This window comes from Halictus rubicundus, chromosome 10 (genome assembly GCF_050948215.1).
Source record: "Halictus rubicundus isolate RS-2024b chromosome 10, iyHalRubi1_principal, whole genome shotgun sequence".
NCBI classification, from domain to species: Eukaryota; Metazoa; Arthropoda; class Insecta; order Hymenoptera; family Halictidae; genus Halictus; species Halictus rubicundus.
In genome coordinates this window covers 16170113-16193493 of record NC_135158.1, presented here as the reverse complement: position 1 = coordinate 16193493, position 23381 = coordinate 16170113, and the positions used below count along the sequence as shown (strand labels likewise).

At 40.3% G+C, this 23381-nt stretch overlaps 6 protein-coding genes across 10 annotated transcripts; 4 read left to right on the top strand and 2 right to left on the bottom strand.

The window, feature by feature from the left end:
* Positions 1 to 982: 982 nt before the first annotated feature.
* On the top strand, positions 983 to 3324 carry Fntb (Farnesyl transferase beta subunit). Its single transcript, XM_076795271.1, has 6 exons — positions 983 to 1507; positions 1571 to 1690; positions 1769 to 2013; positions 2097 to 2397; positions 2648 to 2889; positions 2968 to 3324. The coding sequence occupies exons 1-6, from the start codon at positions 1391 to 1393 to the stop codon at positions 3155 to 3157; spliced, it is 1215 nt and encodes a 404-aa protein (XP_076651386.1). The 5' UTR covers positions 983 to 1390; the 3' UTR covers positions 3158 to 3324.
* A 370-nt stretch (positions 3325 to 3694) lies between these two features.
* On the top strand, positions 3695 to 4573 carry Blp (mitochondrial import inner membrane translocase subunit Tim16). The gene is made up of 2 exons (XM_076795280.1): positions 3695 to 3847; positions 3912 to 4573. Exon 2 carries the CDS (start codon positions 3985 to 3987, stop codon positions 4384 to 4386), a length of 402 nt encoding a protein of 133 aa, XP_076651395.1. The 5' UTR covers positions 3695 to 3847; positions 3912 to 3984; the 3' UTR covers positions 4387 to 4573.
* A 134-nt stretch (positions 4574 to 4707) lies between these two features.
* On the bottom strand, positions 4708 to 7339 carry Exd2 (Exonuclease 3'-5' domain-containing 2). Its single transcript, XM_076795259.1, has 7 exons — positions 7016 to 7339; positions 6663 to 6804; positions 6287 to 6586; positions 6077 to 6201; positions 5590 to 6002; positions 5142 to 5518; positions 4708 to 5058 (listed from the first exon to the last, which is right to left on the bottom strand). The coding sequence occupies exons 1-7, from the start codon at positions 7252 to 7254 to the stop codon at positions 4858 to 4860; spliced, it is 1797 nt and encodes a 598-aa protein (XP_076651374.1). The 5' UTR covers positions 7255 to 7339; the 3' UTR covers positions 4708 to 4857.
* Positions 7340 to 8284: 945 nt separating this feature from the next.
* Positions 8285 to 10694, top strand: LOC143358261 (phosphatidylinositol 4-kinase type 2-alpha-like). Its single transcript, XM_076795264.1, has 6 exons — positions 8285 to 8899; positions 8981 to 9099; positions 9182 to 9674; positions 9753 to 10018; positions 10081 to 10220; positions 10303 to 10694. Exons 1-6 carry the CDS (start codon positions 8605 to 8607, stop codon positions 10394 to 10396), a joined length of 1407 nt encoding a protein of 468 aa, XP_076651379.1. The 5' UTR covers positions 8285 to 8604; the 3' UTR covers positions 10397 to 10694.
* An 848-nt stretch (positions 10695 to 11542) lies between these two features.
* On the top strand, positions 11543 to 13663 carry LOC143358152 (uncharacterized). The gene is made up of 6 exons (XM_076795070.1): positions 11543 to 11623; positions 11721 to 12004; positions 12079 to 12399; positions 12492 to 12747; positions 12830 to 13107; positions 13185 to 13663. The coding sequence occupies exons 1-6, from the start codon at positions 11543 to 11545 to the stop codon at positions 13435 to 13437; spliced, it is 1473 nt and encodes a 490-aa protein (XP_076651185.1). The 3' UTR covers positions 13438 to 13663.
* A 1275-nt stretch (positions 13664 to 14938) lies between these two features.
* Positions 14939 to 22901, bottom strand: Stat92e (Signal transducer and transcription activator Stat92E). Of its 5 annotated transcripts, none has more exons than XM_076794994.1 (10): positions 22698 to 22900; positions 21976 to 22168; positions 21734 to 21890; positions 21309 to 21655; positions 21078 to 21221; positions 20525 to 20993; positions 19751 to 20423; positions 19494 to 19649; positions 19139 to 19373; positions 14939 to 16528 (listed from the first exon to the last, which is right to left on the bottom strand). In XM_076794994.1, the coding sequence occupies exons 2-10, from the start codon at positions 22101 to 22103 to the stop codon at positions 16354 to 16356; spliced, it is 2484 nt and encodes an 827-aa protein (XP_076651109.1). In that variant the 5' UTR covers positions 22104 to 22168; positions 22698 to 22900; the 3' UTR covers positions 14939 to 16353. The 5 variants fall into 5 exon arrangements, with proteins under 5 accessions (XP_076651109.1, XP_076651107.1, XP_076651110.1 ...); XM_076794992.1 differs by having other exon boundaries at positions 21976 to 22111; positions 22698 to 22899; XM_076794995.1 differs by lacking the exon at positions 22698 to 22900 and adding an exon at positions 22200 to 22326 and having other exon boundaries at positions 21976 to 22111.
* Between the last annotated feature and the right edge of the window lie 480 nt (positions 22902 to 23381).

Genomic DNA, 23381 nt, shown 5'->3' with positions numbered 1-23381 from the left:
GGTGGCGCCATCCACGGCAAGGCGTTCAAGCTACTTACACCAAATAGTTCTGTACTTGTGTCGCTAGATAACGCAACGCTGCGCCGGATAACTATCGGTAAATTAGAATAGGAAATAAAAATTGAAAAAAAGAGGATGGAACGTTTCTCTAAATATCTTATTTTCAATTCTACGTTTAACGTCGGTGCAACAAATTCGAATTTTTCCACAGCCCGTTAACTTGTCGTCCCACCAATTGGAAAATTGAAATACAAAATGACCAGCCTACACCCGTCCTGATTTCTAGGCTTATTGCATATTTTCTTTTATTTGTTTCTGTATTTTCATTTCGTTTCCCCGCTTGTAACTTCGTAGACTTTCCAAAGCAAAAGTAATTTTCGCGAGACGCATTAAGGCGACTCATATGGTACAGGCTTGAGGTGACACGAGAACTTTAACCGTAAAGTAAATACCTCGGATCTGGCCAGTTAAATCTTATGCCTGCTATATAGTGTACATTAACCTGTACTGTTCATTAAATTTTATACCGTTTGTAATTCTACTTGTAATATCCCGTTTGTATTTAACGTTATTTAACGTTACCGACATTGGTGCCGCCAGCGCCACCTGGCGGTGGAACCCCGAACTAACCAATCGGCTACAAGCTTGGGCGTTTTGCCACTACGAGGTAATGGCGCTGTTTGCAGATTTTCTTGGAAGATTTACGTGGCGCCACCCAGCGGAGGAATCCTGAACACTAACCTGTATCGACTTTTTAGCCTGGACCAGAACCTGCATCATCTTTTAGACTGGATCAGAGCCAACATAGAAGAGCCTCTTCCAACATAGAACCGGGGGACACTAAAATCCCGGGTGTGAGCACTCTCATTTCCTCTCTGGTAATGACTTACTAACTAAAAAAAAAAAGTATCTAGGAAATTCTAGCTGCTAGAAAGCTCGACAATCGCATATCTATCGATCTAACGATATAAGCATTTCTAGGAGGTTCGGATGTTCGAGCTCTTACAGAGAGAATGCAAATGCCATTGATTATCGCGATATAAGAGAGGTCTGGCGACTCTCAGATTACCAGAGTGGTGTGGACAACTATGTTGTTACGTATTTTGACTTGAATAGTGCAGAGTAACTATTTAAGGTTATTCACACTGATTCACACACGGTTCTTTTCCAAGTGTCTCTATATAATCATAGAGGATATCCTCTCTGCTCTAATATACATTTTAGTTAGTGTCACGGAATTTAATCCTCGCGTAATTACTGCACATTCACCATGAATACGATATAGTTACTGTGAAATTTAATCAATTTCATAGTTCCTTTCTTTTTCGATTTGAACGCATAATTTTCTACTATCGAGTTTGATACGACGTATCGGCACGTTCAATAGATTATGTTGTGGGACTCGACATTCAATGAAGTCGATCAACCTCGTATTAGAAGTTACGCCGAAGTGTTAGAACAAAAGCAAGATGACGAAAATCACAAAACCAATACATCGATGGAACAGGTACGTTTTTCCAATCACCGAAAATCGCAAACCAATATATATTTGTCTTAATGTTGTTCGTAGGAATGTGTGGAGAATAGTGTACTTAAATTTTACAAATTAAGTCATACGCCTACTTTAATGACACAGAATCATTTGAAAAAGTTAAAGATGCTCATAACTAATCTCGATGTAACTTTCGAAGTAAGTGTTCTCCATTTAATTTTCTTTTACTACTTTCCTATTTGTCATCCGTACTTATGTATACGCTTTACTGTTTAGTCTTTGGATTGTAGCAGACCATGGTTGTGTTACTGGATCTTACATTCTCTTCAAATCTTAGGATATCATTTAGATGACAAAGAGCGTTGTAGAATTGTTAGTTTCTTAGCTAAATGTCAGTCGTCAGAAGGTGGATTTGGAGGAGGCCCAGGGCAGTATCCTCATTTGGCTACTACTTTTGCGGCAGTAAACGCGTTGTGTATCCTTGGCACTCGCCAAGCGTACCCGTACCGAGTAATCGATAGGTACAAAGAAACACATTGTAACAAGACACATTTATCTACACCAAAATTATTTTGTAACCAGAAAACGTCTATATCGGTTGCAGGAAAGCGCTTAAACGTTTTTTAACGTCTCTACGCGGCGAAGACGGTTCTTTCAGTATACACGTCGATGGGGAAGTAGACATTAGGGGTATATACTGTGCACTTACTGTAGCAAAATTGACGAATGTATATACTCCCGAAATGTTCAAGGGATCGGAGGACTGGATAGCTAAATGTCAAACTTGGGAAGGTGGTTTTGGAGGTTGTCCCGGCATGGAAGCCCATGGGGGATACACGTATTGCGGGCTAGCATCTCTTGTACTTCTTGGGAAAACTGATTCTTGCAATTTACAGTCGTTGCTGGTACATAGAATGCCTTAAAGCATAATGACTAAACTGTGGATTTTATGCATCTATAGTATTACTAAAACGTTTAAAAAAAGTTTAATAAGATTTGTATCTTCTTTGAAACATAATAGAACTCGTAATGGAGGGAGCAAAATATTTGTCATTTTCAATTGTTATTAATTGGTCCAGAAAAATCTATAGTTGCATAAAGATCCGCCGCCTGATATCACTTCTTATTTATTTTTTTGATATTATATTCTGTTAGAGATGGACGGTGAACAGACAAATGCGGCTGGAGGGCGGATTTCAAGGACGGCCCAATAAAGTAGTAGACGCTTGCTATTCCTTTTGGCAAAGTGGAGCTCTTTCATTGATACACGCGATTTTAACAAAAGACAAGGAAGTGTTCAATTCTAACTACTGGTTGTTCAACCAAGAGGCCTTACAAGAATATTTATTAATTTGCTGCCAGCATCCTGACGGCGGCTTTGTGGACAAGCCTCAGAAGTATGAAAATGCTACTGTTACAGTGATCATAATACCATTGTACCGAAAAGGTTTTCTAAATATTTCTATCTATTTTAGAATTTCGGATATGTACCACACGTGTTATGCTCTCAGTGGATTATCAATTGCCCAAAATTCTCCACGACCTTTAATTATTGGATCACAAACTACAGATATAGTGAACCGAACTCATCCTATATATAATCTCGTACATACATCTGCAACTTATGCACTAGAATACTTTAATAGAGAACGGATACCTACCTGAGTATGTATTTAATATTCAAAGTGCATTAATAGAGTGACAACTATTTCTATTCTCTTTTATGGAAAAAAGTTCAAAGGGACAGATTCTATTTGACTTCGTATTAAAATTGACCAACAAACTGTACATATAATGTTACTGATTAATAAAAGTAAGAAGTATTGAAACGATTCAAGAGATAATTCATTTTTGTAAGCGTGTCTGTAAGAAGCCATAATACAATATGTTAACCTAACATAAATCCTTCGACGATTCATGAACAGAGAAAAAATAATTGTACCATATAATTATAAATTTAAATGTAAAAAATAAATTATTGATAAAAATGTATGTTTGATATTGGCGACAATACCCACTCTATTTCGAGTAAAGTTTCATCATATATTTTGTAATAAATATCTCTGCTCATCAACAGCTATCAAGTACAGTATGTAGAATTAAAAATACATATACGTTTTAGTGGAAAATAGTTTTGAAATTTTTATTAAAAAATTTTGTATCGAATTGATATGGACACTCTAATAACTAATATATTTGCAAATGAAAACCAAAATAGTAGGTTAAGTCTATAGGTTCGTATATGGTATATGTGGGTATATGCTGGGGCAGGGGCATCGTGCAATCACGTCCGGAAATGCCGCAAACACGGGTTGCACGGTGTAATGCACGAGAGTACGTCTGTAAAGTTTTGAGGTCAGTAGTGTCATCGTCTAAAAATTATATCAAACGAATTTTCTAAGAACAAATGATTTTTTAGGCGTAAATGTGCATAGAGAAACTATACGTGAACGATCATTTCGATAACTGTTCCTAACCTGAAAGAAGAGGTTATGGCGAAGTACTTGATACAGGTGATAGTTATGGGCACGCGGGTCGTGGGCAAAGCATTCGCTCGTGCACTGCGACAAGAAATCGCAGCTAGCCAAGAAGCTGCGCGCAGAGCTGGAGGAGGAACTAGAGGCGCTCAACATGTAGCTGCCGATTCTAGAGCTGGAATTTCTTTGGACGAAGCGTTACGTATTCTCAATGTTGATAGAATAGACCAGGCAGACGTTATCGAGCGTAACTATAAGTATCTCATGGATGTTAACGACAGAACTAAGGGTGGTTCGTTTTATATTCAATCGAAAATAGTACGTGCTAAAGAACGTATAGACGAAGAGCTGAAAAACACGACTGTACCTCCACCTAAGACAAATTCTACGCATCAAGATGCAACCAAACAACCTTAATAACTGCTTTCGTAGTCTAAATTTCATTACCGCATCTCCGAAATCTCTGTATATAGAAATATTATAACTAATTACCTATATTTTAATTATAAATAAATAGTACAAAATATGCAATTGAATGAGATTGCTCTGACTGTATTTTGTTAACTACTAAAATATTAAAATAAAGACAGACATCTTATTATAAGTAGGAGCTTTAAAAAGTGTTTCATCTCCACGTATTATTACTATTTTTATACCGACCATGCTGGATTCATTCAATTCATACTATGTATTACTTTCGAGACAGATAAGTAGCGGAAAATGAGAAAAGCATTGATAGACGTTGTACGTAGATGTATGTATATAAATAATATAAATATATATGTACATAAATACATGTTATTAAGAGACACATTGGTTCGTGTGACAGTATTTTAATACAAGTACTCGCTCATATACGAGTCCTTTTCGTTACGTAATACTAAAAGTTCAGTATTTCAAGCCCGCTACCATCGCGTCTTGCGGTTCGATTCTGTTCTGCGATTGACGAATAGTTAGCCTTTCCTGATTGTGACAAACAGACCACAGACTAGGCAAATATTTTGGTTTCATAGTTAGAAGGAAATGTTCTCTCCATATGCGTTCCAATTCTACCAAGCCACCCTCTCTTTTTTCAAAGTACTGAACCACCTATAGAAAAGAATTAAGAACGTATAGTAAGATTGTGAGTTTGTTAATAAAACGTTGAAATCTGAACGTTTCGTCGTTTATACCTTCAAGCCATGGGGTTGACATTTGGACTGATCATAGTTGGTCGCCGAGAGTATATCATTTTTTAATTCTTGAGTCAACACATCAAGAAGAAGCGGCGTGACTTGCGATTGACCTGTACATTCTAAAATATAATGTTCTAATTCCTTGCGTCGTACGTCGGGTAACGTAGCTTTTTCCGTTAGTGCCTTAATGGCCGAATGCAGTTTTCTGTAATTATTTACATATTTGTTGCGTACGTGCGTCAGCGGGCCAGCCAGAGGTGCGTCGCATATGTCTGCCAGCTTTCTTCTGAGCTGCAGATCATGACTGTTGCTTATCTCATGACATATTGGACATAACAATAATATATCATGAGACTGGTGCGCTTTCATCACCACTGAAAGATATTTAACAGATTTTACCGCTTTGTTCACCATGTCGAATTCACTTACAATTTTGATAACTTACATGGGAAGTATTTACGATACTCTCTAGGCACTACGCTTTTTCTAATGAACTTCTCCGAAGTTCCGCACACCACGCATTGATTGATCTTGACCTGCGTATAGTACTTTCCTACCTCTCCCAAAGCACGACCGGAAGGTTCAAATTTTAATCTCACGGTAAATGGTTCCAGTTCGATCGCTTCTCCTAATCCTTTGGTAATGTACCATTCTGCTTTTTTGCGATCACACGTACACAATGTGTCTCCATCCGGTGCTTGCAAATAACAGTTGTGATAAAGCGGTTTATTTCTTGTAGGTATACTGCTTGTACGTACAACGATATTGTTAGCATCCGAGTCTTGCTTAAATGCATCGGGTTTAGAGTTTTTAGTGTTCTTTTGATTAACACTTGCGCGTGTTTGCTGCACCTTGAACCTAAAATGAAGAAATTATCATGAAATCATTCTTGATTCACTATTACATCTAGAATAGGGAATGAGAATTATTACCTCGTATCGATTACAGCATTAGGTATATAATAAAATTGAGTATTTACGTTTTTATTACACATACATTTTATATAGTTTACAAAATTTTCCCACAAAGAGTATTTTTCCTTTATTCTTTGCACGATCTAAAAAATATAAGACAATTTAATTATCATTGGGAATTTCCTTTGTAAGATTGTTAAAATAGTTATACTATTAATACATTGCTACCTGGTCATAAATAAGAACAGACGCAATTGCATCACAAGCAGCATATGCTACTTGTTCGTCTGTAAGAATGTCAGCATTCCAATTGCCACATCTTACTTCTATCAATTTATCCATTTCTACGTCTAAATATTCTAAACTCATTGCAGCCAAGCTCTTCGGACTTGGTAACCTCGCACGTTCTGCCAATGACCTTAAATCGAGAGTTCCGCAAACTCTACATCCGTAATCTGCTGTTATTTTCTGACCATCTTCGTACGAAGCGACTCCAACTTTAAGGATATGCTTACTCGCCAGCAATTCCTAAAAAATGGTTCTGCATTTATATATACATATCTATCAAGTCATATTTAGTGAATTCCAATCGAAAGCATCTCACTTTTAATTTTTGAGGAACATATCCAATTTTTCCAATACGAAATAGACCGCATACTCCATTAAATGTAGCAAGTTGGAGCAGAGAAACGGGTCCTTCGTTGGCCCATTCACAGTCAAAGCCCAATACATTGTTGGATAAATTGCTTCAATATAATAATGTTTACTTAGAATTGTAAGAATAAATAATATTTTTGTACAATAGTTAATGTAAGAAATAATTTTGAGACAAGAGTACAAACACAACTGCTATTTTGAATCTATATGGAATGTAATAGATCTCAGAAAAAATGTAAATATAACATTGGCGTGTACTTGACACCCATAATCAAAATATAGGTGGTCTCCTCGACTTACCAGCGAATACGCTGAACGGCGTAATCACATTTTTCTGGAGTATCTGCCAAAATAATTTTGTCCGTTGCAACGTTAATATCCTTCCTCTTGTTGGTCTCCTGCTTGTAGCTTTTGCTCTTGATGCTTCGATATATGTGTTTTACACTATCGAATACGTTCCTGCGGTACTTAGTAGAGGCCAGTAATACAAGACCCACGGTTACACATACGAGAAACATTTTGTTCTTTGCAGGATGCATTAATTGCAAAAATAAAGATTTACTCTCATGAAAGTTAATGTTAAAAATTTTATGTACAATTTACTTTTTTTGCTTTATGTGCGCTTGTGTGTGTGTATATATATATATATATGTATTTATTTTCTTATTTTTATATATATATACGTATGTATATAATGTATATGTATATATAAATATCAAGTTTTACTTGTTCAAGTTAAATATTTACACGAGCGGTAGAATAAATTAAATAAATAAGTTATAAATAAGTCTATTGTTACGTTGAATTATGAGAATTATAATTCAATCGATCGTGAATAACTAGACGACAATCTTTATTGCAAAGTAATAAAGACGAGAAATGCCACGCGAGGTACGTTTCAATAATGAAATTATGAAAATTATTTGAATAATCGCGCGAAAGATACATCACGACCTTAATTAGAAGAATTCAATTGTTAACCGAACGAGGTTCAAGGTAATCCGTAGCTCCTTGAAGAAACGGCCGACGTACGCGGCTACGGATATCACGCACGACTGCGATATGTTTACTACCACGCGCGATTACCATAACGTTATCTTTCTGTAATTACTTTGCTTGTCGTGTTCACGTTCACGCTTCGATAGTATGTTCGTCGTGCTGATTGGTCGACGGTATTCTACGCGGAAAGTTTTCACGAAAAACATCGTACATCATTGTCGAAATTTTTCGAAGTAGTCACACGTATCACAAAGAAATGGAAACCGTAGACAGTCCAAATTTTCATTTTCGAATAGAACATACATGTCCGTATTGTCCGTTTAACTTATTGTTGTCAAGTATGTTCCGAAAACGTTAAAATTTAAACGATTCTCAAGAATACGTGAAATATAGACAAATACATATAGTCGGGCACGTGTTTCTTGTAAGTTCAAAAAAAAAATTATTAGGAAACATACCCAAAGGCGCACAAAAGAGTCTGTATACATATGTATATATATGTATATATATATATATAGTAAAAAGTATGGCGTTAATCCTATCAGCTGATATCGTCTGCTGGTATGACGAATTGTAGTTCGCCTTGTTGCTTGTTGGTTAAACAGTGCTGCTTGAACTGTTAGAAAAACATTTTCCGATTTAATGGTCATTCGAATGAATTGGTAGGTACGCGAAAACCGATAAAGGTATGGCTGTTTTAATGTCGCAATGACCGTGTCACGGTTTTTAATGGTGAAAATATTTCGGAGACAAGAACTGAATTGAATGCGTCATTGACAAGTGGTACAGGAATGTCGGCAAACAGATAGGATAGGATTATCGCGAGAACGATCCTTTACACGATCGGCGACGTAATAGAATCTGCCGTTCAACGAGCAGATTCGGTTGTGATGAGCGACTCCGAACAGCGGCAATTGCACGTGCCTTATAGAGAATACCATAGCCAGAACAACACTAACACGTCTGCCCTGGTGGAAACCGATGCGCTCGTAGATTTATCCATAGTATCCAATAATTGTTTACCAGTGAACAACAACGAGTGCTCCGAAGTAATACCGGAAGTTGAGTTTGTTCCAAACCAGAGCAACGAACAACCCATAGCCATTGATTCCCCTGGAATCGACCGGGAGAGCCAGCCTCTCCTCGGTCGCTTGGAGTTAGATGTTACGTTCAATCGCTTTCCTGGTTTGTAATCCTCTTTTCCGATTATAAGCGAACAATGTACATAAATAATAAACGTATCCATTAATTCTAAGCATTTTATAGACGATCCACAATTTTCTGAATTGGTATGGCAGGCCGAATGCGCGATAGACAATGGAATCTTTCCTGAAAGAATATATCAAGGCTCCAGTGGGAGCTATTTTGTAAAAAATCCTGCAGGGGTAAGGTATAATATTGTTATCGAATCTGGTTATAACGCAGAAACAGCAAGAATAACGATAAGAAAATTTGAATAATTTTCAGAAAATAATAGGCGTATTCAAACCAAAAGATGAAGAACCTTACGGGAGATTAAATCCAAAATGGACGAAATGGATGCACAAACTTTGTTGTCCTTGTTGTTTCGGAAGAAGTTGTTTGATACCGAATCAGGGATATTTGAGCGAGGCTGGTGCAAGTTTAGTTGACCGTAAATTAGGTCTCGGCATAGTTCCAAATACTAGAGTAGTTAAACTTGTCAGTAAAACATTTAACTACCCACGCTTAGACCGTCAAAAAGCCCGGATGAAGCAAGCGATCATGGATCAGTTTCCCACGGTAGGCTCTCATTTCAATCGTATCGGTCTACCGCCAAAAGTTGGCTCCTTTCAAGTGTTCGTGGATAGCTATAAAGATGCCGACTATTGGCTGAGACGGTGGGAAAGCGAGCCTCTGTCGCCGCGCCTCAGTAGAGAATTTCAACTTCAATTCGAGCGTTTAGTTATACTGGACTACATCATTAGAAATACGGATCGAGGTATTTAATAAATTCGAGAACTTCTCCGCTCCCTGCCATCGGAGCCTGTAATTCTAAATGCATTACAATTTTCCCAAGGTAACGACAATTGGTTGATCAAGTACGACAATGTTGTGGCAAAGGCCGAGCCGGAACAGGGCGAGGTCAAAATTGCCGCGATAGACAACGGACTAGCCTTTCCCTTCAAACATCCTGATTCTTGGCGTGCCTATCCTTATCACTGGGCATGGTTGAGCCAAGCGAAGCAACCTTTCAGCGAAGTAACGAGAGAGCTCGTGCTACCTCAGCTCTCCGATCAAAATTTCGTGCAAGACCTTTGCGATGACTTGTACCAATTGTTCAAAGTAAGTACAAAGTAAGATAATCCACGAATCCAAAGTATCAAACCGAGAAATTGTTTTTGTAGCAAGATAAAGGTTTCGATCGGCATCACTTTGATAAACAAATGAGCGTAATGAGGGGCCAGATATTAAACTTGCAACAAGCTTTAAAGGATGCCAAAAGCCCAGTGCAATTGGTCCAAATGCCTGCTGTGATTGTCGAAAAGTATTTATTTCTTCGTTTCTCTATAGTCGTTAGTTCGTTAGTTCGTTATTTATTATTTACGTTTTACGTTTTCCGTCCACAGGGCCAAAGGGAACGGAGCACCGAGATTATTCTCGTTTTCCGACACGTTTACACAGCGCTTCCAGAACAAAAGTCCCTTCTTCTCTTGGTGTTGAAACGACATCGGTCAATTGTGTGTGTGCGTGTGTCGACTGAGAAAAAAGCTATTCGATGTAACGCAAATATCGTCTTATTATTTGTTCTGTCTATCTTTTAATATTATTCCGCATTACTACCTCCGTTGGAAGATTAGGTCGACGACAGTGTCCGCGTCTACGTCTACGTCTACGTCTACGCCTCTAAGTCTAATTTATCTTTTACTTGAAATACCTTTGTTTCATTCGAACGAGACAAAAATATCGGTCGTAGCATGAATTATCTTGTATACAGTAAATATATGTATTGTTAAAGTAACATTTTTCGATATGCTTCGCGTTTCAACGAAAAGTATGGAAACTAACATTGGGCAGCAACGCGTTGTCTTTGCTGCGTACATAGGTACACGTACGTATTATCGTAACCACGGTACCACCCCCTTAGCGAAACACGAATACTCTATGTACTCTGTGTAGATGTATTCGCATGGTACGTTCTTCGCGTCTTCCGTACAAACGTATTAACTCGTACCGGATCATGTTTACGGACTCATCGCCATGAACGTGTCTTCGCTAGGTGCTACCGAAAAGAAATACCCCAGACAACTTGAGACGGATCTTGAAAAATCAACTGTGATCTAATAGTTAGAGGTCGTGTCATTATTCGTTGGATCATCTCACGCAAACATATTATATTTTTAATCGACAAATATGAGGAAATAAATTTACTATTGGTGGCTAACACGGAAAATTTCAATTCACGATTTACAATAGTCAAAGAGATACGCATCTACATATATCTGTGTATATATCTGTGTACGTAGGTATGTAAATGTACGTCCGTACAGTAGTGCGGTAGACGGTATTCGATGAAATTCATTGTATATACATACACGTCGACGGTCGTGTTATAGATTTTACGTTGCTTTTGTTCAAATATCGTTCATTTGAAACCGACTTCAAAGATCCGATGCTGCAAGATGTTTCGCTTCGTCAACTCCGCGCGATGAAACGTAGTAGTTGTCGCTTGCGGGTTGTGGTTTCATCCTTTTCTATATTTCCGTCTTTACGCGTGTACCGCGACGAATTTTGAATCGGGATCTCGTCGGGAACAAATTAACCACCTTGAATTTGTAACGTGGGAACTCGAGTAGAGAAAAGAGGAAGATGGAAGTGGTGGAGATTAAGACGCAAAGGCCGATTCGGTTACCGCCACGGAAACCGCTGGAATGTCCTTGCAACGTTCGGGTAACGCGATCCTTCCGTTCTCTCTTCCGGACGCCTTTCGATCACCGACTTTGGCACCCTCTCTCTCATTTCCCTTTGTTTTCGTTCGTTTCGTCAGTGTACAAAAAGATACGTACAACCGTCGCGAGTCAAATCATTTGCACCGGAAAGAAAGTATTGTCCGCCCTCGAAGCTGCTCGAAACGGATACCACTTACCACGTGTCCTTCTTGAACGTGGACCATGCCGATAAACGGCACAGTCGATCCCAACCGATTCGGCCGACCCCGGCTCTCGGAAAGTTCGAAGGGAAGTTTTCCGATGAAACAACCAGCAGGTTGAGTTACAAGCAACCCACCGTTGGCTTTATACCGAGGACGAGGCCGATTATGCCGAAGCATAGGTAACCGAAAAAACACCGCTGGTACGAGGATCACTCTTTCTCTTTTTCTTTTCGTTTTTCGTGCACGGTGTCAGGCCAATGATTGGGACAGGTCGCATGGAACACGTGACCACTGCTCGCCAGGATTACGCTCGCAAACACGTCGAGAAATCGGAAATGATAATCCCGTGCGGACACATCCGCGTGAGCACCGGTAAATTGGACGCCGGCACCACCGCGAAACTCTCTTACGTGGATCCAGGCTACGTCGAGCCGACCGTCAACTTCAAGCCGATAAGGGTGTACCGGCCACCCAGCGAACCGGTACGTCACGAGACCACCCAAAAGTTGAGCTATCAGCCGGTTCAAGTTCAAGAGCAGGAAGAGTGTCCTTGGCGGTTGAAGCCAACGTATAGGTACTCCGTTCTCGGTTCTCCCTTTAGTGGCATCTTTCCGAATCGAAAGCTACTTCGTTCACGCGAGACAAATCTTAATACTCCTTTGAAAGACCACCGGACGTAGCGATGTGCGGACAGACCACCTATTCCGAAAGCTTCTTGCAAAACGAGGAACTCTGCACGGAGAAACCCATCAAGCCTATCGGTAACCTTCTGTTCCCGCACGGAGGCGAATTCGCCGCGAGGACGATATACAAGGAGAGCTACCGCGTAGAACCGAGCTGCACCGATCGCGTGCAACCGGTCCTTCCGTGCAACAGTATCTCGAAACCGGACGGCAAGATTTCGGGGGACACGACCAACAAAGTATGCGCTGCTCGTGATCTATTCATTTCTTCTCCGTAATTTCGATTTCTTTTCCGAACGATTTCGACGAAACCGAATGCAGTTGAGCTATCAACCGATTCGGACCGACGAACGCGCGATGCCCATATTGCCCCGAGACCGGAACATGATGGGCGACGGCCCGATGCAATCGGAGACTACCAGTCGGCGCGATTTTGCGGCAAAATCCTGGGCAACCCGACCCGATCCGATTATTCCGAGCGGCAATCTCCGAAGCGCGGACACGCCTATGGACGACACCACCACCACGAGATTATCGTACGCGATACCGGGACCGATGGAATGCGTTCAAAGTTTCAAGCCTGTCGCTCGATACGCCAAGTAAACCGACAAATTTTCCGATAACCAGTGCTAATCGAACTGGTGATGATTATAGGCGTGGTATAACCGTCTTACAGATCACCGTACAAAATCGATTCCGAAACCGTGAGCAAACTCTCGTATCAGCAATGGACTCCCCTTCCGAAAGAAGAGCTAACGTGGGCGGTCAAGAGGAAGTACCAACCACCGAAGGAGGCCATGTGCTCCGACACTATGTATCAGGCCAGCTATCCCGCGCCCGGACACTACGAGCAGATATGCGAGGAGCAAGAAGCAGACTGTGATCCCTGCGACCCGAAAAACGGCTGTTCGCCGTGCCCTACCGCGTGAACCGAACTTGTCAAAAACTCGAACGATTCCCATCCTTGAAACTCGTCGTGGAACGAATACCCGCCACGACTGCAAGCGACGCTCCGCAACGATCAAATTACATTGTAAAGAAACCTACAAAAAGTCCAACTAAAAGATATTTTATTACAGTACGTTGCTATAATAACAGACGAACGTACCTCATTTTACTCTCTTTTCCTCTCTTATATATATATATATATATATATATATATATATATTATTCTATATGTGTAGCGATTTCGGTATACAGAGGACGATGGATAATAAACGATTTTATCTTTTACAAACAGTGAAATTGTTCTCGATAATAAAATAAACTCTAATCTTTGATAAAAAGATCAATAGACAATATTAACGTACTCTACGCTCCTCTGAGGTCTAGCTTATTACGTACGTATACATACATACATATACATACATACATACTTATGTACTATATAATATACATAATGTGTACTATATATATATATTTAAGACAAAACATTAGCGTACATCGATATTTCACGGATGTGCAACAAGTCATAGTATTCTTCTTCTTCTTTTGTCATAGTTCATGTACAATAGGGGAGGGCGAACGTCGATCAGGTAATTTTATGCGCTCGAAAACAATAACAACAGTTTCCGAAGTTTTGTCATGGCATATACATGCTGTACAGCTAACGTGTAAATACTATGAACATAGTATCAGCTTAGTTTTTAGACGCCTAAACGTGTCTACGAGGACGCGCTACCATGACGACGAGGTATCTAAGGGTAATAAAACGTCCTTGACAGTGAATAGCGGGGACGGTGGTTCTAAGAATCAGCATAAAAAGGCCCGTCCTCGGGAAATGAACCCTTTGCACTCGGCGCTATTTTAATTCTGAAACTAAATCTTTCTTCCGTCTTGGAATATTTTCGTTTTATTCGTACGAAACTGATCCGATTTCCACGTATAATATTTGAATGTTTAGTAATCTGTTGAATACAAATTTTGTAATATTTTTTGCGATATGTTTGAAATAATGCCACAACAATTTCTAGTGGCGCTTCAGGGTCACCGCTCGAGTGCAAAGGGTTAAAAACAACTGGCAGCGAGTCGAGCTAGATCGGAGAATACCTTTAGCAAACGTTAGTTAAGGTTTAAGGGCCGATAGCGAACAAACAAAGTGACAAGTGACCCTAAATGACCTAAGAACCACTTTCCGAATCGCTCGCCCTCGCTCGCCATCTATAATCAATTGAATTCGACGACAACGCTCGGTTTAACATTCAAATATCTATTAACGAGGAAATGTTCGTTTCCGAAAAAACCGATCAACGTTTTTCTGTGTACGACGACGAAAGCGTGTTTTGCGCGTCGAATTAAAAGCGAAAGTGATTTCATCGAAAAGATTCTGAGAGAACGGTAGGTGAAAACGTGCTTGATCGATAGTCATACCGTCGCGTCGCGTCCCCGTGATATCGAATTGTTTTGGAGAGGAAAAAAAAAGAAAAGAACTTTACCAAAGACGTTTATATAATATACATGTAGTATATATAAATTTCTATATAAGAATCCTCAAAAAATATGACGACCATAAATTCAAAGATCGTAAGGCACGTAGTTAGGTCACACGAATTGCACAACGCCGGTATAATATAACTTTATCCATAGATGTTACAGAAACCTCGAGCATCATAGATTTTCGATTCGCCATACATTCCATCGATAAATTAAAAACTTTTCTCTCTCTCTCTCTCTCTCTCTCTCTCCCGTAATTTCGCTATTTACAGAATTAGACGAAAATGATTGTCGCAACTTACGCGCCATACATTCTTCCGTACTGTTTCTATTATCACTTATCATCCGATATTTCTAGAGTCTAGAGGCTAGCAAAACCGTCATCGATTCTTCCCTCGCTCAGATTCCCTTGCGAAATATGCAAGAAGAACGCGTTGACGTCGTCCAACGTTGTCCGTCGGACAATCTCCCTTCCTCTTATACTTCTATACAATACAGTGTGCTTTTTGCCTCGTTTTCGCATGCATCTTAAATTATACAATGCCTATGATATTTTGTACCAACCGTTTTCCTATTCTGCCCCGTATAAAACGTCAAAACAGCTTTTGACCAACTAAAACGATTAAAAGATTGAACAAGTTGGGTACATCGTACCGTACAAGAGAACTGTTCGATAAAAGACAGAAGATTAGTTTCTCGTAACGCGCGTTGCCGATTAGCAAATCCCAGCCAGACCCCGACCGATTCCTGTGATCACCTTAAAATCTCGAAAATATCGTCGTGCCGTGCGACGTTAACAATTATTTAAAAATAAAATGGTAAAACAACTAAATTGCCTAGTAAAATAAGTCCAAGCATCGTTCACGATACACTTGAACGTATAATCGTAACGAAACACCAAGTAGCGTCGATTACGCCTACGAATACAGTTGTGTTAACGTTTCGATCCTGTGTAAAATGAATGGAATACGATGATATTCTTTGTTTATGTGTGTGTGTGTGTGTGTGTGTACGCGGCACGCGTATGTGTATGTATAGGTCGAGCGCGCTTCGAGGGCGCGCGCGCGACAGAAAAAGAGAGGGACAGATGAGGCAACAGACAGCAGCAAGGGGTTCACATGCTATTGATTCTAGATCTATATTGCACTTGAGACGCGCGACGTAACGCGTTTCGGTGATCGGTGATTAATAAAAACGACGAGACCATTTCCAGTTTCTATTCCTCCCCCGGTAGACCCCCGATTAAACGACCCCGTATCGTCTCGGATCAGATTCTATGGATTTTCGGTGAAAAGTAAAAAGGGGAAAACGAAACGAGAAACGAAAAACGAAGACGAGCGACGGACGCGAAGGTAGATATAGGTGGAAATGAGAAACGTATGATCGCGATTGTCCCATCATCGACATACCTACTACTGCGGCTTCGAGTTGTACGAGTATATGAGCTCGGAGAAGTTAAAGCCGTTAAAGTGGTCCAAGTTGAGATTTTCGTCGAACGAGGGCAGCTCACCAGGACCCATCAGCTCCACATAGTCCATGTCCGGGTTTGCTCGCCCAACGCTTGACTGGCCAAGGCCCGGAGCGTAGCTACCACAAATCAAAACACAACCCCAATCACTGGCATAGCAATAGACAGCGGTCTCGTTCTAATTCCAAACATATAACACGCACGGTAGTAGGACCGCGCCGCGACACACGTGCGACACGGCCTCTGTTACTTGCTTTTTAATGGTCTAAACGCCACCGATCCTCGAGAATTTCTTTTTTTTGCCTGAACGTTTGTTCGTTTCGAGTACTTTCGTTACTCGTTCTTTTCCTAGATTATTTTGAATTTTTCCGAAACGATCGTGACCGATTTAGCCGGCTAGCCGGTACAACACGGCAAGGGACGTAGGTACACAACAGACAACCACAAAAAGAATCCCCGACCAAGCCTCGAGTCGTGAATCGCGATCGCTGCGACACGATAGTTAAGTAAACGATTATGCGATTCAACGCGTCTGTAGAACGGTGGATTGCGTTTGCGTTGCCTTGTTTTGCTGCCTGTCCGTCCCCTCGACCGAATTGACAGTATAGTAGCATCGTCTACGCGCAACGCATGTATCGCTAAATTGCCAGTAGAGTTCTCTATACTATGATGATGTTGCAACACATCGTGATTGGAGCTGCGTTTCGTTTGCGTTTCTCTATTCTTTTAGTCAAGAGTAGCGTTTTAGTCTAAGCGTTCAATTTTTCCGTTGTTGTTGTGGTTGTACCGGCTTGCTCCAGGCCTTTGCCTTCTGTTTTTCGAAATCTCGTGTTAAGCAAACTATTTTGCACGTATGTATGTATGTAGACACGTTCGTCTGGTCGGGCTGTCGATTAGCGCGCTACTGTTTCTTTTTTCTTTGATACAGCACCCACCAGCGAACCAACAGCTTTTCTTACTCGAATCGTTTGCCTTATTTGATTTATAAGCCATGGATAAGCGGTTTCGCTAAAAAACACACAAATATAAAATTTGGCAGTCTCATTGTTATTGTAAAAAGTACGGACTGTTGTTCTCTATATACTTATCAACCTCTTTCCTTCGTGTTCCCCATTCATACTACAAACTACACATTGTAAACGTTAGAAAAGTAAAAGGAGAAGAGTTGAGACAAATCGATCGACGATCAAACTGCTCTCCCAAATTGTCTCCGTAGATCCTTGATTTCGTTGCTCGCGCGTTATCCGTTGGACGGATCTCGTAAAATTTCAAACATTCGTCAACTACATTTCGCATATAATATTATAGTGATAATAAGAGCACCGCGTGATCAGCATCATGCACGTTTCTGGGATCTCGATTCTCCCAAAGAAGATTCAAATCGTCGAAGGACCTCGGAGAGCTTCGATAACAACATCGTTCGTCGAGTTGCACTTGACCCAGATGTCCCTTAACATTATCATAGAATATATATATATGTATATATATATATAGGATTTTTTGGAAACAGAGCGAGACTCGAACTCGAACTCGCAAACCTCTCGACATGAATCTCGAGTCCCGCTCGTGCCTGGTTCCTTCCTTTCTTCCTCCAAAATCCTACATATATGTATGTACACTTACTTTTCTAATAATTACTTTTCAAACATTAGAACAGAATGCTGAGTGGGGCGCGAATGCTATTTCGGACGAAATTAAAAACAAGAACAAACCGAAAAAACTGCTATATCAAAAGAAAGAAAAAAAAACAGAACGATATACTTCGAGAATGATGGTAACAATGGCAAAAAAAAAAAAGAATTCTTGTTTCATAAGCTCCTCAACGTTCGGAACACCCAGCATTCTTCAATGCATATATATATATATTATATACCTACATTATTCTTAATCACGGACAGAATAATCGCTTAACACGACTTAACGCTAATATTAGTTATGCGATATCCATCTCACGATACAATATACTGTAAAAATGCTCAAAATTCCATGAGAAACGTTTTACAAAAGGTATGAAACTATAATATCACTGTAAATATTTTCTAAACATTCGTACAACGTGAGAACGTAAAAAACAATACTGACATCGTCTGCACAGATAGTATACAAAAAAAAAAGACATGCAAAGCGTTACGGATCGTGGGAATGTTTCGTATCTACGTTTCAACGTGAAAAATTTCGGTGTATAATAACGGTAATAATAATCGCGATAATGATGATGGTGACGATGATGACGATAAAGCTGCTGTTGATGATGATGACGATGATGATGATGATAATAATAATAATAATAAACAGAAGAAGAAGAAGAAGTAGAAGGAGAAAATGATAAAGATGAAGATGAAGAAGGAGAGGAAGAAGAAGAATCATCGCATAATGTATCGAGATATAAAAATGGTACCAGGACAACATTAGTAAGAATTCGAAAAGAAAAACTCTCGTAATTACCGGAAACAACACGAGGCTCTCTCATGGGAAACGAAGAATAAAATAGAATGTAATAGAACAGAACAAAATAGAGTAGAATCGAATCGAATTCTAAGTACAACGTATATGTACATGGAAAAAAAAAAGCGAAAGAAGCAGAATCTTTGCATATCTTGTACGAAATATATCTATGGCAGTAACTTATGGTAATTACTAGTATTAATATTAGTATTGGTATTAGTATTAATATTAGCGAATAAATGAAAATACGATCAAATATGAGAGCTTAGATCCAGGGGACTGACCTGGAAGCCACTGATGGAGTATCGCGCGTCACGGACGGGTCAGGACTGTGCGCTTGGAACATGGTGGACGGCGTTGCAGGATAACTACCACCCGCACCACTCTGACCGCTACTGCCTACCCCAATTACGGACGAGTGCGACGGTGTCTGACCACCAACGCCCGGTCCACCCCAACCAGGTATGTGCGTTACTAAGAAAGGTTTCACGTATCCGTTCGTCGACGTGGATTGATTTTCTACGACAAATCGTGCAACATCCCGTTTCAAGTTTCAAATTTCAAGTTACGAGTTACCAGTATCAAATCAAGCATACTGCGTGTATAAAGAGACAAACGACCAATCGAACAAACATTTACCTGTGAACGGCGTGTAGTACTTCGAAAACGCCTGATCCTTCGACAAATCCGGATAGAGGTAGAGCAGGTGTTGAAGATCGAACACCCGATCCGCCAAACTGCGGATCGTGAAATCCTTGCTGGTAAATGGTTGCAGCATAAACACCTCGGTTTGATCTGCACAATTCAAGGTGTTTTTGTTATAGTTTTTGCCAGTTTCAAACGTATGCCGCAACACATCGATTCAATAACGAGAACAATCGTTCAGAACACTTTACCTCCTACCCACGCAATGGTGACACCGCCGAGCTCGGAGTCCGAGAAGCGCATCAGAAAAGTTCCCGATGCGCAACTCGCCAGCATTTCTTCGGCTTGCTTCTTTCTGACGAACCCCAATATGTAGCCGTCGATCCACGGCCCTCTCAAATGTTCTCTCGTTAGTTTCATCACGGCGTAGAACCATTCCCAAAAGGTGAAGTTCCTTTCGGGCAACGGCTCTTTGCAGAATTGCGCCCAGGTCAAAAGTAAACCGGTATAATCCTGGCCGGTAGCGTTGCCTCCTCGAAAAGCTTTCTCCGCGAGAAATCGAAGATTATCTTCGGTCAAAGAACGACCCGTTGCCGATCGAAATTTAACGTTCAATGCTTCGGCTACCTGGCCCCACGGCACTTTATCGGGTACAGCGAACGGTACCCTTCCAGGCTCGGCGAAAGCATTGTCCCACGTAACCGTAGCCACCGCGTGAGGCTCTTGGTTCCCGTGCACGATCACTACAACCGGCAAGCTCAACGTCCAAACCTGAAATACTAATTCGCCTCCACCAACGCTGAACTGCGATTGGAACAGAAGCGAAAACTTCTCGTCCATCACCGACTCCGTTCCCTTCTTCTCCGCCCTTTTGATTTTCTTCAGTTGCATGTTACGAAAGCTTACAGAGAGTTGTCTCGTTGCCTACCAGAAAGAAAAAAAAAGAAATCAGTTTTTCTTTAATTCGATAAACATACATACCAAACAACGATATTAGAAAATAGAGACAAAATATTCTCGCTTACTTGATGGTATTCCATCGATCCTGTATTGTTTAGAATTTCACCGCTGGCCTCACCGTTCTTTGACATTTTGTCGCTCTTCAAAAGAGCATTTGCCTGAGCTTCGCTAATAATGCTAACTTTTACTTGTGGAGGCGTCATGTGAACGTTCAACTTGCCACCCACCAGAAGGCGTACTGTACTTGTGAAACGGGTATTGGTCTTCATTACCTGCGGCGGTTGTTTTTCTATGATAAACGTGCTGGTTACTAACGAGCTAAGAAGCTGCGTAATCTGTGAATTCAACGTGGGGAGAATATCTTGCATTCCGGGTGGTTCGAGCGCAAACTTTTGCTTTAAACGTTCAGCCTCTTTGATTTGCTGACGATTCAACCAGATCAATTCCGCCAAGCTTTCGCACCATTCTTGAATAGAGTCCAGATTATTGTTAAACGGTGCTCCGTTTCCAGCCAATTGTTGATCTCTTTTCCACCTACAAATTCATAACTTTTACAGGTAAGCATTTCCTGCGTGGCAAAATTGTTGGAGCCAAGAGGAAAAAGAAAAGAAATTTTACCTAATAAGTTCATCGTCCAGGACTCTGGACTGCAAGCTATTTAGCCTGGTAATAGTATCTTTTAGTTTATCGGCTAACGTTAATCTTAGCTGCATCAAGCCAGTCACTTTATGATTCAGTATTTGTTCTTGTTGCTCTTTTTGTCTACAATATTAGTCGCTTTTAGTATTAATAGGAATGGTAAAACGCGTTGCTTCGGATTACAGGAAACCATAACGTTACGTTAGTTACCTTCTAATTTTCTTTTCCATATCCAAGTTTTGTTGATTCTGTGGCTGGGTTGCAAGATGTTGCAGATGCGCGTTCAGCTTGGTACACTCGTGATAACTAATGGCAAAAGCTTCTTGTTCCTGTTCCATTTTTCGCAGATCTTCTCCAGTTTCTTGAGTTCTACGCCGTAAGGATTCAACGTGCTGCGCTATTTCAGCGATAGCATCGCTTATCAAACCTACTTTTCCTCCTGCCATACTCATCAAAGTTCCTCCCAAATTCTCTACTTGACCTAGGAACTTCATTTCTGTTCCCAAACAGTGACTGATTATTCTGAACAGCATCGTCGGATTATGCGTATACCTTTGCTGTAGCAAAGAAAATATGTAAATAACAACCGTGCAATTTTCAACTACCAGTTAATGTCTGCTCGAAGAAGAACTTACTCGAAAATTTTTTGCAGCTTCCATCAACTTTATCTTTGTAATAAACATATCATCCGTGTTTAAAGATGCTGCTTTGGATTCTAATTCTTGTATCAGAGATATAACAATATTTGTTATGTACTGTTCGAACTGTGGATTTTCTGGTTCTATTTCGGTCCTATAACACCAATCTCGTTATGAGTCTCGGGAGAATAGAACGACAAATTAATAAGTTAAAGATATCCGTATGCATATGTACTTACCACATTTGTTCTTCTATCCAAGACGACAGGAAGTGGCGAACTTCTATCGGAAAGTGTTCTCCGTAGACTGATCGCACCTGTTGCAACACATCTTGTGGCAATTGTTGTATCTTTGTCCACAGTGCCATCTTCACTCCTAACAAAAATATTTTTCTCTTGAATTAGTTTGAAATCTTTACGGAACGTGTCAAATCTACAAAGTTTAAAAGTAATGATAACTGTACTCGTCGGTGATCGATAACAGTGGTCGACCGCCAAATAAGATAACAGTATAACCACAAATTAACGCTACTCCATTTAACCTTTTTTTCTCGTTTTTCGTAGGCATAAAATGGAACGAAAGACACTATTTTCCATACGCGACTTTTCTTAAGCGAGAGTGCAGAACGCAAAGATCGAGACTCAACGAAGCAAAAAAATGGTTGATAAGATTACAGGAAAAGCATGCGAGTACATGCTTGGAAAATTTAAATACGGAATTGCCAATACGGAAATATTCGACGAATCTGATACAAGTATATTGAATTATTTACGAAATGACCAGAAAATTCTGATTATTTCGCTAAAGAATTCGAAATTTTGGCCGAATTCGGTGCAGAAACACCAGTATCAATATTTACAAGTGAAAGAATATGACGTAAACGAAATATGTAACGCGTAAAATAGTTAAGCGGGAGGGGCGAGAGAAAAAGATGTGCGTTCAAAGAACTGTCCGTACTCACCTGCTGCTAGTCCGAAGACAGAAGCAACTAGGTTCTGTTCGGTGACCTGTACCTTTCTGTTCGTTAGACCCGATACGTTCGAGATGTAACCTTTGCACCGATGAAATAATCGTAAACGTAATGATCGCGGGGACCGGTCGCACGCGCGAATCTCATCAATAACTTTCCTTCCCCTTCTGCGTTATTCCCATCAGCGCGGACGACGACAGAGTGCCGCGGCCAAGCAATTCCGAGAATTTCTGACCGTAAATGGCGCGGTCCTAAAGAGAGGGGAGAGTCACCTGACCGAACGGCTAACCGCGCATGCGCGGCCGTATGATTTTCCCAGGAACGTAATAACACATGGAAACGAGTACCAATACCTATCGTTACATCAATCTTGGAATTTTCTGCTGCAAATCAATAACATTTACTCGGCTTATCGCACGTATAACTACCATTACGATGTTAACAACCTCTTTCTCTACAAAACGCTTCCGACAACAAAACGCTCGATTTACTGTGGGTTTTTAACACCGCATACATATATATTCACGTGTATATTTAAATTTAAAATATATTATTTTCTCGATATAGAATAAATGTAGAAAAAATTTGTAAGATAAATAGATAGATAGATAAGCTTATTTCTGTCTCTTCGTGATGAAAGAGGATTTGGCTTACAATTCTTTGCACTCATCCTTT

Coding starts and splice junctions, on each gene's coding strand:
- LOC143358152 (XM_076795070.1), top strand. CDS start 11,543: ATGGAAGTGGTGGAGATTAAGACGCAAAGGCCGATTCGGTTACCGCCA. Junction 12,005..12,078: donor CCGATTATGCCGAAGCATAG/GTAACCGAAAAA, acceptor GCACGGTGTCAG/GCCAATGATTGGGACAGGTC. Junction 12,748..12,829: donor CGGGGGACACGACCAACAAA/GTATGCGCTGCT, acceptor AACCGAATGCAG/TTGAGCTATCAACCGATTCG.
- Fntb (XM_076795271.1), top strand. CDS start 1,391: ATGTTGTGGGACTCGACATTCAATGAAGTCGATCAACCTCGTATTAGA. Junction 2,014..2,096: donor CCGTACCGAGTAATCGATAG/GTACAAAGAAAC, acceptor TATCGGTTGCAG/GAAAGCGCTTAAACGTTTTT. Junction 2,398..2,647: donor GCAATTTACAGTCGTTGCTG/GTACATAGAATG, acceptor ATATTCTGTTAG/AGATGGACGGTGAACAGACA.
- Exd2 (XM_076795259.1), bottom strand. CDS start 7,254: ATGCATCCTGCAAAGAACAAAATGTTTCTCGTATGTGTAACCGTGGGT. Junction 6,202..6,286: donor CTGTTCTTATTTATGACCAG/GTAGCAATGTAT, acceptor TATATTTTTTAG/ATCGTGCAAAGAATAAAGGA. Junction 6,003..6,076: donor AATGCTGTAATCGATACGAG/GTAATAATTCTC, acceptor TCTTCATTTTAG/GTTCAAGGTGCAGCAAACAC.
- Blp (XM_076795280.1), top strand. CDS start 3,985: ATGGCGAAGTACTTGATACAGGTGATAGTTATGGGCACGCGGGTCGTG.
- Stat92e (XM_076794994.1), bottom strand. CDS start 22,103: ATGGCACTGTGGACAAAGATACAACAATTGCCACAAGATGTGTTGCAA. Junction 20,424..20,524: donor GATCGATGGAATACCATCAA/GTAAGCGAGAAT, acceptor TCTTTCTGGTAG/GCAACGAGACAACTCTCTGT. Junction 16,529..19,138: donor ACTCCATCAGTGGCTTCCAG/GTCAGTCCCCTG, acceptor GATTTGTGGTAG/CTACGCTCCGGGCCTTGGCC.
- LOC143358261 (XM_076795264.1), top strand. CDS start 8,605: ATGAGCGACTCCGAACAGCGGCAATTGCACGTGCCTTATAGAGAATAC. Junction 9,675..9,752: donor CATTAGAAATACGGATCGAG/GTATTTAATAAA, acceptor AATTTTCCCAAG/GTAACGACAATTGGTTGATC. Junction 10,019..10,080: donor ACTTGTACCAATTGTTCAAA/GTAAGTACAAAG, acceptor TTGTTTTTGTAG/CAAGATAAAGGTTTCGATCG.